Consider the following 15,636-nt stretch of genomic DNA (forward strand, 5'->3'; position numbering starts at 1 on the left):
GAAGTGGATTTTCGTGGTCAGTAGACAATGATGATGCTTCCTTGTGTATTTATAAGGTGGTTCTCTGGTCTTTAAATGTGTCAGAAGTCAGAGGTGGTTGTCTCACAGTGTTCTTCTGGCTTTGTGTCCAGAACTGAAGAGATATTTGAGGTAAGAAGAAAGTGTGGGAGACTCACCAGTGAAAAGAAACTCGCTTCTAAGATGGCTTTGAATAATCTGTTCTTCCTCTGTGTGATACTTGGTTGGTGGTGGCTTGTGGTGAGTCTAATTCATAAGCCTGAAGGTATAGGATCTTAGAGACGAACAGCAACAACTCAATCCCATAGGTTTCTGGGGAAGCAGGAACCAGGACTTCTCTAAAAGCTGATTTATTTTTAATATTTTCCATCAAGAAGATCCATTTTGTTCAGTTGTGATCAAGGTGCTACTTACCCATCGTGGACCTAGGGAAGAGGGCAGCGCCTACGGCTAACAGCAGTCACAGAAGGCGGTGGCAGGGCCCAGAGGCCACTTCTCCAGTGGGATGCCTGTGCTCCCTGGGCACCTGGATCTTCTGGCCAAAGGCAATGACTCCTGCCTGGAGATAAAGCCACCGACGTCAGCATGAGCTTAGCTTGTGACAGCTGCTAGATGAGGAATTGCAGATGGCCCCGGGGAGGGGAACAACTGCAGCCTTCTATGCAGAGCCTTCTGTGGAGAGGAGAGTGACATGTGAGGGTCTTTTGTAGGCAGAACATGTTCTGGAGATTCAGAGCCGTGCAGTGAGCATGTGTGTGTGTGTGTGTGTGTGCATGAGTGTATGTGTCCATTGTTCCCCCAGCAGCATTTTATGTCCCTGAATAACCATTTGGTGTGAATTCCTAAAGCGTTGCTTTGAGATGGATGTGTCAAAGCTCCCACAGAGGGGGAAAATGAAAAAAAATACAGGTTTTTCCCTTGCAAGACTTCCTGGCGAGGAGACTAGTGGGCTCCGACCAAGACCTTCCCTCTGGAAGAACGAAGTGCTTTGGATTCCTGGAGCTGTGAGAAATGACTTCTGTACTTTGAATGTGCTGTTTTAAGCAGTCAGGACCATTAGGTTGACAAAGCAGAGTAGGTCTGATTCTCAAGTTGGCATCTGTGTCTCTCCTGTCCTTTCTGCAGTGACCAGGGTTCATTTCAGGAGTCCAAAGGTGACCCACAGCACCTCGGTGATCTAGAAATAAGCACAGACGGCTCCCAGGGCGCCCCTTGGGGTTGTCAGCAGAGCCCACCTGCCTGCAGTCTCCAGCCTGGCCTCCTGCTGACCAGGCTGGGCTGTGGCTGCTCCTCTCCTCCATCTGACACTCTGCTTCTCCTGATCCCCCTCCATGGGGGCTGTGACACAGGCAGACTTCAAGGAGATCTCTCTGTCTTCTGGAAAGACAAATCAGGGGGCTTCAGTTGCCTCTTTAGTTTGGTAAAGAGTAGTGTGGCCTCCTTCCTGCTGAATCGTCCCATTTTTCTTCCTTGCCTTTAAATTGTACTAAACCCGTGTATTCCCAAGGCCACCCAGAAATGAGAGCTATGTCATGCCTGAAGTACTTAGTTATTTTGGGGGTGGGGTGGGTGCATTTAGCCATTGGGTCTATTCCAAAAGCCGCTGTGGTCTTCTGACTGCCCGTGGAATCGCAGGCTCCCGGGAAGTCCTTCCTCCCCAGCTGTGACCTCTCGGGGCACACACTGTCCCAAAGCCCTGCCATGTCTGTGTCCTGCTCAGCCCTGCCCGCCGAGGGCCCAGTACAGGCCTTTGGTAGAGTAGCTCCCCTCCTTAGGCAGCGAAGGAAAGAGGCGCTTTTGGTGTCCTTGAATTGAGCCAGAAGGTAACTTGAGGATTTTCAGGTAGTCCTTCTCTAAGCCCGCAGGATCACAAGTAATCTTTTTAATTTTCTTGTGTCCGTCCGTCTTTAATTTCTCCAGATACTGCAGGCAAACAGCTCACCGAGGTGTCCCGTGGGGGTTTAAAAGCCGCATCGAATGCAGTTGAATTAGCGCCCCTGGCGCAATCCCGCGGCCTGAAATGAACCCTGCGAGGCTGTTTATCAGAGGGTATGTTGTTGACTATTGCCCTATTTTCCTATCATGCAAATTATCCGGATGTAATGGAGATGGGACAGGAACCCCAGGGAGGCCAACAGAGAAGAAGCTGGTTTAGAGTGCTCGTGGCAGTGTGTTGTGCTTTTTGGCAGACGTCGGCCTTTTTTGGAGGTTTTTGGAGGCTGGTGCTTTCTTGGGTCCTGATGATGCGGCCTCCCTCCCTCCCTCGAAGCTCTGTTGTCCATGATTTTTCTCTGGCTGATACGCCAGAACGTCCGTCCTCTGCTCTCTTGGGCTGCATCTCCTAGGGTCTGTGTGCATTAACTTCAGGTCACATACAGGTTGTGTTCTCTGCATGATGTCCCTTAGGTGCTCTAGGTACTTGGGATTTTAATCCTTCGTGTCCTCTAAATGGATTAATTGATGGTGCTCTGAGCCTTTGTGGTTGACATTGTTCGGCGTCTCACTTCAATCTCGATGTTATGTGATGTTGTATTCAAAATAATAATAAAACTAGAAGGAGCCAGCATGTCTTTGGGCCTTTTTTTTTTTAGGTTTGGGGGGACCAGGGTAGGCAGTGGCTGTATTTTCGAAACCTTACTGGAAACAGGCTATCCCTGTCTTATTAAGAAAAACACCAAGTGGTGTCTGTCCTGGAGTGGCTCAGGTCAAGGGTCACTGCCCCTATGACCTAATCCAACCTCTAGGTCAGTGGGAGTGGACCAAGGGGTGGCTTACACACTGCCATGTATGGCAGCCATTGTCTGGGTTATTATCGGCAAAGGGGATGCGCAGAGAAGGTCGGGAAGGGAGAGGAGAGTGGCAGGGTTTCCAAAGCTGAAGTTCTGTTTAGTGATCGTGGCCTTTAATTCAGTGCTGGGTTTTGTTTTGGGTTTTTTGTTTGAGTTGCTTTCCTGGCAAGGTTTGCCACAGGTGTCTAATCTGTGGAAGATCTTCATACCAAGGTGATGCTTTTTGTCTCCCCAGACCTCAGAATATATTATTCAAGCCTACAAATATGGTGCGTTTGAGAAGATCCCAGAATTCATCGCTTTTAGAAACAGGCTGAACAACTCTCTGCACTTTGCCCAAGTGCGTACAGAACGGATGTTGCTGGACCTGCTGCTTGAAGCCAACATGTGAGTCTGGAGGGCGTTATGGGGCAGAGGGGCAGGTGGTGTAGCCACAGAGGTCCCCCACCGTGTGGCAGAGCCTATCTCAGGGCTGCTCTAGGACTGGAGCACAACCTCCTGTTCTTCTTTTCTCTTTCTTAAAATCTGTTTTGTGGGAATTGTCTACGGCCCAGGCCAGAGCCATCTTACCTTCTGTGGCATCTGAAGGGAAGCAGCCCTGCATGACCCACCCACCACGCTTCCCTCCCTTTGGGCTGTCTCTGAGAAGCTTCATGTCACATGGAGTCTCAGCTCCTTCTGCAGATTGTTTTTTGTCCCAGCATCATTAAAACCTTAAAATGAGCGTAGGTGTTGTGCCCAGGAGTGGTATGGGGCAGTGCCAAGACAGCTGGATTGGGAGTCAGAGGACCCAGATTTGAATCCCAGCTCTGCCACTTGGTCCCCTGGGGACTTCACCTTTCATGGCCTCTCTCATCTCTACAGATCCTTCCAGCTCTGACCCTGGGATCATGGAGCTTGTAATTTAATGTTCTGGTTAATTCTCTCTTCCTCCCAAGTCCCCGCAGCCTCCATGTTCTGTAAACATGGACATGATGTTTCTATCACAGATCGACGACCTTAGAAGAAAGTGTCAAGGCCATGAGTCTAAGTCCGGAGGAGGATGACGTCCCATGGAAAGACCTACGAGACAACAGAGACCTCCATGTTTTCTTCACGTGGGATCCCAAGGAGAGGTAATGCATATTCAATTCAAAATCAGGCTTGCTTCCTTGTGTTTTCTCTTCCTGACTCTGATGGTGAATACCTTGTCTAGAAGGGTGGCCCAGTCTTTGGAATCTTATGTGGTTGGGGAGCCACAGGCAGGTTCAGAGGGTCAGCATGAAGATCTGGAAATGCCCGCTTGGGAGGCCACGTGGAGTCCATTCTCTTTGCTTACCTGCTGCTGGTTGCCTCTGTCTCAAGGGATGTTTCTGAAGAACATAAGAAACTCTCCTTGGAGGAAGAGACCCTCTGGCTGCGCATCCGTTCTCTAACCCTGAGATTGGTCAGCGGGCTTCCAACCCTCAGCCATCCAGTGGAGCCAAAAAACTCAGACAAAGCGACGGAGAATGGCGTCTCCTCGAGGATCGATACCATCCGTTCACTCCTCCAGCAACTGGAAGGCGTGCTGGATGCAGGGAAGCGATTTGTGGGACGGAAGGTTCAGGTACGGTCTGAGGAGTGGAACTGGGCCCGGGGCGGGAACGTTGCCTTTGGGAGAAAGAGGGAGCTTCCTGAGGCCTCAAAGCTATGGGCAGGGTGCCAGGAGACCCAGCTGAATCCTGACTCTGCCCGTTCCTGTGGATGGCAGGAGCCTTGAGCAAGCCCACCGGCCCCAAGATCTGAGGGACTGCCAGGCTTTCTGCCAACTCAAGTCTGTGACCTTCAAAGTGATAAGTGTTAAAGAGGACTGTGCCATCCTCTGCATCGTGAGCAGAGTCCATCAGCATCCACACACACACACACACACACACACACACACACACACACACACACACACTCTCTCTCTCTCTCTCTCTCTCTCTCTCTCTCTCTCTCTCTCTCTCCCTCTCTCCCTCTCCCTCTCCCCCCCTCTCCCCCCCTCCCTCCCTCCCTCCCCCCCCCAGAACCACAGGGTCATGGGACCTTGGAGGCTGGACAGGCCTGGCCACTTCCAAGAAAGGTTCCCTCTGTCACAAATCTGGTAGATGCCATCCTGCTTTGGCTTAAAGACATCCAACCAGGAGGCATCTGCTGCCTCCCAGGGCCACACGATCTGCTTTTAAATAGCACTTCTCCTGATGTCAGCTCTAAACTTGCCTCTTCCCCTCACTGCTTTGAGGTCTTTTCTGAGGGGCTTCAGAAGAAGTCATTTTATCCATCTCTGCTGGCCCTCCACCCTTTCAGTCTATGGTGACACTCTTGTGTGTCCTGCCAGTCTTCTCCAGGCTAAATGTCTTTCGTTGCTTAGTGGAGTCTTGTTTGGCATGAACTCAAGGCCCTTGGCCGTGCTGGGTGGTCTCCAGCCTCTCTGGACCACCGTCCTCCAGATTTGGCCTTAGTCTCTGTCCCTCAGTGGGAGGGGCACCTCCTTCCTGGCCGCAGCCCAGCATGGCATCCTTTTTTTGGCAGCGACCTCTGTTGATGCCTGTTGTCCATCAAGGCTGTCAAGTCTTTTTCACATGAATTGCTATGTAGATACACTCCTGTCTTGTACTAGTGGATCGTAAGATTTTACGTTTATTTCAGATTGTGTTTCATCTTCTTTGATTTGGTTCAGGGCCGAAATATTTTGAGCCTTCCCTTGGTCCTCCAGTATCGCATGTTAACTGACCTTCCCATCTGTGAGCTCGCTCATTCTGGATGGGATTTTCAGAGGACTGTCCAGAAATAACCCTGTTACCCGTTGTGGCTCCCTTTTAAGTGTATCACTTGGTGGAGAATAATGTTTCCTTTTAGACTCTCCACCAAGGGTCTGCTTAAACCTTGTGGTGCAGTGGAAAACATACTGACTGACTCTGGTATCCAAGGACCTGTGTTCAGATCCTGACAAATGCTTACTGTTACTGCCTGTGTCACCTTGGGCAGTTTCCTCCTCTGTAAAATGAGGGGGGTTGGACCAGATGGCTTCTGGGGTCTCTTATTCCACGTGTTCAATTCATAGAAGATGCCTTCAATGATGCACCCACAAGGCTTGACTTTAGTCAGTAAGGCCCGGACGAATCCCTTCTGCCCTGATACTTATTAGTCGTGTGACCTCAGATTAGGCCCACGAGCCTCTCCCCACTCTATAAAGAGATGACCAGCTAGTGTCTCTGCAGAGCCTTGCACAGAAGATGTGCTCTCTGGGGGTGGGGTAGTGGACAGGCTTCTCTGCGGGTGGGGAAGGCCCCTGCCACCTCCCGCCTCTCAAGGACACTGTGCTGATTGTATCGAGGTGGCCCCAGAGGTCAGCTCTTCTCTGAAGCTCATACGGGTCAGCACATACAAAGTAATGAGACCTTTTTCCCTTTTCCTCCCCAGTATCCTTTCCTCGGTCCTGTTCCCACTCGGATGGCCGGCTTCTTCAGCAGTGGCTGCTGTCAGTGCCAGACTAGCTCCTTTTATCTTGTTAGTGATATTTATGAACTAGATACCAATGGCCTAGGTAAGATGCCTGCATGTGCGTGTGCGGGTGTACGTGTATGTGTGTGCACGCATGGGGGTTTGACCAGATAAATTGTGTTGTTGATTCAGAGATGGGTTCGTTTTGTTTTCCCAGAAAATGAATTCAGCATGATGGGAGAAAGCCCTCTGGACAGCAGAAATTCTAAACTTAGACAATGAATGATGTTTTATTTCAAATGACAGGACCTCTGATTTCCCCCACAATGTGGGCTTTGCTGGTGTGGATAAGGGCTATGGCCTTTCCCCTCTTTAGTTGATGGCTGGCAGGGACTGGTCTGGCTAGAGCCCTTCGTCCCTAGCTGGCCTGCCTGATCAGAGCTCAGATGGTGGCCGGGCAGGTTCTGGCATCAGCATCTATCTGTAATGAGGAAGGGCCAGCCCGATTATGGTGGGCTGGGGAGGCCTTAAAGAGCCTGAGGTCCCGAACCCCTCCTGCTGTGTCATTGGATGGGGCCAGCAGAAGGGCATTGGTTAAAGGCAGGTGGCTAATAATGTTCATTTGAGTCTATTAACAAAAAAAAATCATGTTTCACACTGGCCCATCATCATGTTAATTTACCAGTTAATTGGGAGATGTAGTAATGGAATGAATCAGGTTGTTGAGTCTGTATTTGAAAGTCGGTGGTTGGAGAGATGAACATTTGTTGTAGAAAACCCAGATCTTCTGAATTTCTAACCCAGTAAGTCATAATTATCACCAGTTCAGAATTAGCAATGGCCTGATGGAATTGTTAAACCCAAGCTTTGAATTAATTCCATTTGCCTTTTTAGCCATTTGAAAGAAGTGGATTTTAATCTCCTCTTCCTTTGGGGTGACTGTTTGGCCAAGAAGGAGTGAGGTTTTTTGGTTTTTGAACAGTAATTCTGGGGGCCAGAGGTCAGAAGTTCTATGTGTGCCGAGGGTCAGGAAGGTTCTTCAGGGGCTGCCCAAGTTTTGTGTCTTTCACCCTAAAATGTGACTGCTAAGCCGGAATTGCTTTTTTCCATTTCAGAGGATACAACGGAGATCCAGGAGAGAATAGGGAATAGTTTTGAATCTTTACTAGAACAATTAAGGGGTAAGTGTCTGGACACTAATGGGTTTTTCTTATGGACATTCACGCGCTTGTCCTGAATGGCCTTATTTCTGGGCACCTGGAGATCAGGGCAGTGCTTCTCCTGGCCACACCTGGCTCTGTGGCTCGGGGTCAGTGTAGTAGGGATGCCTTCTCTTCCCAGGGGCCCTCTGGCCTTCTCTGTTATTGCCCAAAAGGAGAGTATTGGAAAATAGAAAGTGGTTATCCGAGGGGTTGGGGATCTGAGTTTAAAACCAGGACCTGAGTAGAGAAGGTGCCTTTGGCCTTTCTATCAGATACGGTGCCCTCTGTGATTTCACCTTGTCCATGGTCTGGGTTTGTGGGCTCTGGGGGTGCCCTTGTGATGGTGGGGAGAGCGTGAAGAAAGAGGAGGGGCCTCAGCTGGCACTCAGGACATGGCTGGGTGGTGCTCCCAGGGCTTCCTGGGGCTCTGGCTGCCTGTCAGCCATTGGATGGATGGTGGACGCCACAAGTCCGACGTCTCAGCGGGCACGAGGAGAGACAAACCAAAGGATTTCCTTTTTTTCTTGCAGAAGCGTTTAGTCAGTGTAAAGGGGACATCTTAGAAGTAGAAGACGGAAACCTGAAGACTCATCCCAACATCTTAGAAAACCTTGTCTTCTTTGTGGAGGTGAGTGCTCTGCGTTCTCCCTGTCTGGCTCCTGTTTATCCATCCTCTTTGTCCTTCATGGGGTGGGGGTGGGGGGCGGTGCCCTCGGGACAAAATGCCCCACCACTGTGAGGTCAGGTTGGCAGGAAGGCACCCTGACCCTGACGCCAGGGAAGCTGGGAGCCCCTGGGCACACCTCCCTCCCGGGATCGTTGTGAGATAATACGCGTAAAGCACTGGGCCCCCTTAAGGTGCCACAGAAGTGAGAGCCCTTCCTGTTGCTGCCGTCTGCCCCTTACCAACCCCTAAGGCTTTGTACTGGGCCCTGGGAGGAGAGAGGGGAAAGAGCTGAGGGGCTCTGGGATGTCTGGGATGTCAGAAGGCTCAATTTTGAGTCTGAGGACTTGAATTAGTCAAGTCAACCAGCACTTATTAAGCACCTACTGTGTGCCAGCCACACAGTAAGAAAGAAAGACAGAAACAGTCCCTGACCTCCTAGCCTAGGAGGGAGCTCCTAGTCTAATGTGGGTAAGACATTGTGCAGACAACTTTGACAAACACCATGGCCTGTGTGCTCCCCTGGTGTCCCCTCCTGTAGAACGGGGCTGGGGGAGCTGGGTGCCACTTGAAGATTGCCAGAATCCCTGCCTGGCTCTGGGTGGGGTCGTCCTGAGATTCTCTCCCTCCCTCCCCCCAGGCCTCTCTCTCTCTCTCCCCAGGCCTCTCTCTCCTTCCTCCCCTCTCCCCCTGTTAAATAGCTTGATTAATGTACGTTTTCTTTCTTTTAGACCATCTCCATCGTCCTCTGGGTGACTAGTTACTGTGACAGCGTCCTGCAGCCATATAAATTAAATTTACAGAAAAGAAAAAAGAAGAAAAAAGAAACCAACACCCTCATGGTAATAACACCAGATGAGGATCGGTTCTGATCCCCTCATGCCCCCTACAGAGGAGCTCAGTGTTTTGACAGACTTCTCTCAGATGCCAGTCTGTCTCAGAGAGTCCGTTATTCAAGGTTGATTCCAGGAGAGCTTCCTAACTCCCTGGGAAAGTCACAGACCTGGATGTATGGAAGAGACAGAGCCAAGGCTCTGACTCGGCAAAGCCTTGGGAAGCCCTGGGTCTGTAGAGGGCATCGCCGTGCTTTCCATCCCCCAAGCTTCTGAGCCAGGGACATCCTTGGCTCTGCCCTGCCATGGTCAACCAAGGGCCAGGTCTCTGTGATTCCCTGGCCTCCACTGTCATCAGCTCTCCTGGTTAAACCCTCGCCTTCTATGCCCTGGACCAGGAACGTGCCTTACTTCAGGGGTCTCCCCTTTCCCAACCATGCCCTCCAGGGTCCCTGCTCAGCTTCGCCCCCAACTTGGGAGATGGGCCTCTGTGGCCTTTACCACTCTCATCAATCTCTTCCTAGGCTGTTCTCACCTTCCTCCCCCAACACAGTCCCCCAAGAGATCTCTTGTAGATGACATCCCATCTCCCACCTCCACCCCTTTGTCCAGACTGTCTCCCACACCCAGAATGTTCTTTCCCTTGGGTTCCTAAGTTCTTCTCTTCTCGAGGGGTCAGCTCAAGGGCCACTTCTTTGAGATATTTTCAGATATCTTTGTATTTATCCATATCCCCATGTCAGATTTCCTGAGGGCTCTTTCATGCTTCTCTGTCCCCAGTACCTTGCCCAAAATCCAGCCCTGGGTACAGGAGGGTGTGTGGGCTAAATGATAGGACAGTGAGATGGAGATGGAGCCAGAGAGGCACCATTGTGGAATGGGTGCCAGCATGGACAGAGGTCAGCGGGCGAGGGCCAAGGGCTCTGTGCTCAACCCATGGCTGTACAACATTGCCATTGGTGGCTTGGAGAAAGTTTTCAGTGATCTGCTGCTTGTGTTTCTGGGTGACACAAAGTTAGGTGGGACATGGTCATTTTGACCGTCATAGACAGTCATACAAAACAGGAAACGTAACCAATTCATTCATACATTCAGTCTCAGTTGGGGGCGAGGGGGCTGCATTTCTAATCGTCCTGATCCATATCTGGCCACTGGACCCACATGGCTCAGGAGGAGAGAGCGAGGCTGGTGACCTTGCACAGCCCTCCCTCCCTTAAATCCAGTTCACTTGTAAGTCATGGCATCACCTTCCTGATGTTGCGGTCCTCCTAAAGAATGAAGGACAAACAATAACAACTCTTTGGTTTAACAAATAACTTCAGATGGATAAGATGGGAAAGATGTAGCTTGTTAGCAGTTATTCTGAAAAAAAGATCTGGGGGCCTCAGTGGTCTGCAAGCTCAAGAGGCAGTAATATTGCAGCTGAGAGGGGTGTCTCCAGTAGGCTGCTCTGAGTGCTGGGCTCAGTTCTAGGCACCACATTTTATGAAGGAGGAGAACGTCCAGAGCTCACTAGGACAGTGAACAGGCTGTTGTGTCAGAGAGTGATCAGGCCCCAGCAGACAGGATGAAGGCCTTGGCTGGTGGGTGCAGGAGGCATATTCAGGCTGGATAAAAGGAGGCAGCTTCCATCTTGTCAGCTCTGAGGGGAACCAGGACTGTGCATGGCCTGGGTGGATGTGCCATTGGACTGTCAGGAAAGGCTGGATGACCACTAATCTGTTGTGTTGGAGAGGGAATCCTGGTTCGGGCCAGAGTGGCCTAAGTGATCCCCGAGGCCCCTTCCCTTTCTGAGGTGCTGACAGCCTGAATAGCTCAGAGGCCCAGGTGGGGCAGGGTGGTCAGGGGAGCCCTGGGTCCAAGCCCATTTTGGACACTCATTGATCCAGCGTTTAACCAACGCCTCTGGAGCATGCATTTCCTCATCTGTAAAATGGAGCCTATAACGCCTGAGAGCCTGTCTCGCGTATCCCTCCCTCAGATGGGTGGACGAAGGGAGCACGTCAGAAGCAAAGCCCAGGGAAGCTTTGAGCTGCGTGTCCCATGAAGAGGTCCCGTGGTCCTCGGGGTGCACTGGTGAAGTGGGGGTGATGCCAGCTCCCCTGAAAGACTGGGCAGCCAAGGACTGCAGTGACAAGCCCCATCTTCTGGGCCTGCAGGAGCAGCATGCAGGCTGCATACCCCCTGGACGATAGCTGTGGACACGGGGATGTGTCCAGGAGGGTCTGAGGGGAGGCCTGGCCCCTGCTGCCTCCTGTCTCTGAGCTCTGCTGCCTGCCCTGGGCGTGGTAGTGAGCTGGCAGGTGATGGGGATGGCTGGCCTCCCCAGTGGAGACTGCAGGGACTTGGTCTAGGGGTTTGTGAGGTTCAAGCAGCCCCAGGCTGCCTGTGCGTCACAGTTGGTTAGCAGCTGGTGCTGGTACTGAGGCAGGTGCCCCGAATTCAAGGTCCTGGACACTCAGTACCATCTGGGTCTGGAGGGAGATGTGGTCAAGGTGGCCATAGTGGTCTGACCTGTCTGGTCCACAGCATTTCCTGCCTCACGCTCCAGGGGCCTTTGTGAGGGGGGTGATGTCAGACAGATGTGAGATTCTTGGGGGTCCTGAGAAATAGTGACCCCGAGGGCTTTGGTCTGTTCTGAGCTTCCCATCCCCCTCACCCCCACCCCCACCCAGTCCGACAGGGGCCTTTGCTGTGGGCATGACCCTCACGAGACCCTGGGCCTACAGAGACAAGTGAAGACCAGCCCCTGCCATCAGGGGGCTCCCCTTCTCCTGGGGATAAGGATGGGTGGAATTATCTGAAGCTGGAAAGAAGGGTCAGAGAGGCCTTTCTGCAGGAGGGGACACCCAACCGAGGCCTTGAGGGAGCCAGCAATCCTTAGAGGGAGGAGTGAGGAAGGGCCAGGGGCCTAGAGACTATGGCCACAGCATCTAATTTGGAGAAAAGTGAGGAAGCCCGTCTGGCTGGAAGGTTGTACCTGCAGCGGGGCAGCGTCCCCTGGAAGATGCCCCCAGGGAGGGCTGTCACTGCCAAGCTGATGGGCTTGTCTATCCGGCCGCAGTAGGGAGGGACTGAAGCTTTTGGAGCCAGCCGAGTGCTGAGGTCAAGCAGGAGGGCTGGGAGAGCAAGCAGGTCCACCCAAGCTCTTCTGCCCCTATGACTGTTGTCCGGGTTGTGACCGCCCACCAGAGAGAGATGGACACACCCCCTGGGTTGTGTGGGTGGTTGCGGTTTGTGGCTCCTAGGAAGCCCTGCCTGCTGTGGCTGGACCAGGCTCACTCTCTTCTCCTGTCCCCCCCAGCCACCTGTCTTCTCCAGCTTCCAGCACTACGTGGCCGGGCTCCAGCTGCTCATCTCCAGTGTCCTGGAGCATATCAGAGGGCTCGAGGCTCTTCTGGCTGCACTTAAACTTGAAGAATTGTCCCTAGAAGACCCTGCTTTTTCACAGGTAAGAGGAAGGTGACCCAGACCTCCAGAAGGGCAGGGGCTTCCCTGTCACTCCCAGGTGCTACCCCAGCTCTGATGGGGAAGGGTCAGCTCAGTGCTGGGTGCTAATGGTTGGGTTCTCTGCTCACCTTAGAGCCCAAGGGGTAGGAGAAAGAGCAGCCTCCAGTCTTGGGTCCAAGGACCTGAATTCCAGGTCCTGCTCTTAGCTTCTTCATCTGCACAATGAGGGAGTGGGACTAGGGCCTGTTTAAGTGAAGGTAACTGAAAATATTGATATTCAGTTGTCAGAATTTAAAAAAAAAGTTAACAAGTGTATAGACCCCTTGAAACCATTCTCGGGTGGGGGGGGCGTCCTTGGACCCTGATCTAGAAATCTTAACATTCTGACTTTGCATATTAACAATAATAGTGATGCTGATGCTACCATGGGCACCTCCTTGACATTTACCCAGTGCTTGATGTGTTACAGTATTTGATCCTCATACCAGCCCTGGAGAAACTGAGACAGACGGGTAAAGTGAGTTACCCAAGGTCAGAGCTGGATTTAAACTGGATCTCAGACCCCAGGCCTGGTTCTCCACCTCCACTGAGCCTTTCTGTGCTTAAATTTTTTAACAGCAAGTGACACATAGAAATAACTGAGCACCAGCTCCCAAGGAGCACGGGCCTGGCCTCCTAGCCTCGTGCACAAAAATGAAAGCACAATTAAGCCTTTTTAAGCACTTACTGTATGCCAAGCACCAGGCCTACACATGGAAGAAGGGAGACCATTTCTGCTCTGAAGGATCCCTAGCTCCAGTACATGAGGGAAGGAAGGGCCCAGGATAGAGGGAAAGGGCCAGGTCTTCAGCTGCCTCAGTGAGTCACATGAGACTGGAGTCACCAGGGTGCAGAGAAAGTGCATTTGCACTCAAGTCAGTGTTTTTAGTTCTGATTTCTTTTCCTCTACTGAGCCTAAAGGAATTAACACAGAAGACCTGGAAAGGAGAGTTTATCAAATCTAGTACTCTTCCTCCTTCCTTTCATCTTTCCTTCCTTCCTTTCTTCCTCCCTCCCTCTCTCCCTCCTTCCTTCTTCCCTTCTTTCCTCCCTTTCTCCTTCCTTTCTCTCTCCCTCCTTTCTTCCCTCCCTCCTTCCTTTCCTTCTTCCTTCCTTCCTCCCTCCCTCCTTTCTTTCCTCCTTCCTTCCTTTCTTCTTCCTTCCCTCCTTCCTCCCTCCTCTCCTTCCTGCCTGCCTTTCTCCCTTCCTTCACACCTTACAGTGGAAATGTGGGACTGTGCTTCTTTGCCCCAGTGGAGATGGGCAGCTGACTTGTTTGCATCAGGTGCCTGTGCACCATCTATGACTTGGTCACTGTGAAGGAGGGGGCATTGCCTAGGATTGCCCCGATTTTAACTGTGGAAGGAGCCCCAGCAAGGCCTCAGGCTGGCCCAGGCGTGTCTGGGGGTGGGAGGAGGCTTGATTCTTGTACAGATTGTCACTGCTCTGTTTCATTGTCTCAGCCCTTCTGCTTCCCTCCATGTACAATGCATCCCTTATAACAAAGGAGAAAAAAAATGACCGGGCCATGGTTCTGGAGCTGGCAGGGCTCCTCAGCCTGGCCAGTGTCTCCATTTTCCATGGAAGGGTGAGGGTTTCCCTAAGGCCTCATGGAAGCCGCGTGCGCGCGCGTGCGCGCGCGCACACACACACACACACACACACACACACACACACACACACCCCACCCCACCCCACCCCACCCCCCCTCCAGGGCCTGCCTGCCTGCCAAGCCGTGGTCCTTGCACTTTCTGGTGTGTTGGTGGCTTCCTGGCTCCTTGGTAGAGGGGCACTTGGGGTGGGGGAGCCTGGACAGGCCCCACAGTCCTCGGTCATTGTCCTCTCGTCCCTCTCTCCACAGGAGGAGAAGAAGTTCACTAAGACTGTGCATGGGAAAGTGCAGAGCAGCTACCAGCACTCACTTCAGGAAATTGGGGAGCTGCTGAAGAAGAGGCTGGAGACCATGAAGAAGCTCAAAGCGTAAGCGGCGAGGCCTGGACTGCTCAGGAAGACCCCGGCCGGAGCACCGCCCAGCGCCCGCCACCGGGAGCCAGAGCTTCCTCCTCAAATGCATGAAGGACTTTGATCTTGAATTAATTTTTTAGGTATTAACTATATGCAGCTGATTAAATTATTGTACATAAACCGGAAGCCGAGCCCTCCCCTAGGTTTGACCACTTTTTATACATGTTCATTATTAAGCAGATGGCAGCAGCCAGAGAAACCCTCCTTTTCTTCCTTTCCATCTCCGGAAACTTCTGGGGCTTGTTTTATGAAGCAGCAATAGCAACTCACAAAGAAAAGCATCCAGCTGTACAGCCCTCCCTGGGGAGGGAGAACGGGGGCCTGGCCCGGCCTTAGAAACAGCAGAAAGCAGAGAGACCCGTTTGCCTTGGGACCCGTCTCTCTTCCCCCTGGAGCTTCCCGGGGGTGGGGCCGAGGAGTCTCCGCCCTGGACGTGCAGCTGTGTCCCTGGCGTCAGTGCCAGCCGTCCGGGCACGAAAGAAAGCAGCTCTGGCTGCACCAGCCTCTGGCCCCCACCCTGTGCCTGCCTTTGAAATCCGAACCAGGGATAGGGAGGCAGAGGAAGCAGCTGTCCAGGGCAGAGAGAGGAGCATGGACCATCTCCAAGCCCACTCCCGACTAGCCCAGCCTCTCGTCTACGGTTTGGGAATGGCATGACGGGAATCACTGTTGGAAAGCCAGAGACGTGATGTGCATAATTTGCGCAGTGAAGCCCCATACCACTGTCACTGATTTCTTCAGTCATATACTACAATCAGTTCATGAATTAAAAACTAAAAAAGGTGCTTGAAAATGAAGACTTAGTGCTTGAAGGCCTTTACTAGTGGGGGGCGGGGCAGGGAGGGAGGGGGCAGAGCCTTGGGCAATGTCCAAGGCTTTCAGGTTGGGCCAGAGTCCTGGGAGCTTCCTGTGTGATCTGAGGTGGAGAGGTTCCCCCAGGGCAGTGGAGCCCCCCCAGGGGAAGGGCAACCCGGCTCACTGGGAGGAGCCTGAGCTGGCAGCCTTTGGAGGCAGGGCCCTGCCTGGGCACCGGGGGGTACATGAGGCTGGCTTCTTCCTTGACCCTCAGACTACACACAAAGTAATAACTACATCATTTTCTCTGATGAAATTTGACCATTTTTTTTTATTTCTTGGAAAGGTTGGAAAAAAAAAATCTTCCTATGCAAAAA

At 52.2% G+C, this 15,636-nt stretch overlaps 1 protein-coding gene across 1 annotated transcript in view; it reads left to right on the forward strand.

Moving 5' to 3' along the window:
• The window catches only part of NAA25 (N-alpha-acetyltransferase 25, NatB auxiliary subunit), a 46,374-nt gene extending 31,029 nt beyond the window's left edge, over positions 1–15,345 (forward strand). Inside the window, exons 16-24 of the mRNA XM_036741856.1 lie at positions 3,043–3,194; positions 3,797–3,922; positions 4,152–4,395; positions 6,231–6,354; positions 7,367–7,432; positions 7,984–8,081; positions 8,849–8,959; positions 12,255–12,401; positions 14,301–15,345. Of these exons, the coding sequence (XP_036597751.1) occupies positions 3,043–3,194; positions 3,797–3,922; positions 4,152–4,395; positions 6,231–6,354; positions 7,367–7,432; positions 7,984–8,081; positions 8,849–8,959; positions 12,255–12,401; positions 14,301–14,423 (1,191 nt within the window). The 3' untranslated portion in view covers positions 14,424–15,345. The remainder of the gene's footprint in view (positions 1–3,042; positions 3,195–3,796; positions 3,923–4,151; positions 4,396–6,230; positions 6,355–7,366; positions 7,433–7,983; positions 8,082–8,848; positions 8,960–12,254; positions 12,402–14,300) is intronic.
• Positions 15,346–15,636: the final 291 nt, after the last annotated feature.

The sequence above is a fragment of the Trichosurus vulpecula genome, chromosome 1, assembly GCF_011100635.1.
Source record: "Trichosurus vulpecula isolate mTriVul1 chromosome 1, mTriVul1.pri, whole genome shotgun sequence".
NCBI classification, from domain to species: Eukaryota; Metazoa; Chordata; class Mammalia; order Diprotodontia; family Phalangeridae; genus Trichosurus; species Trichosurus vulpecula.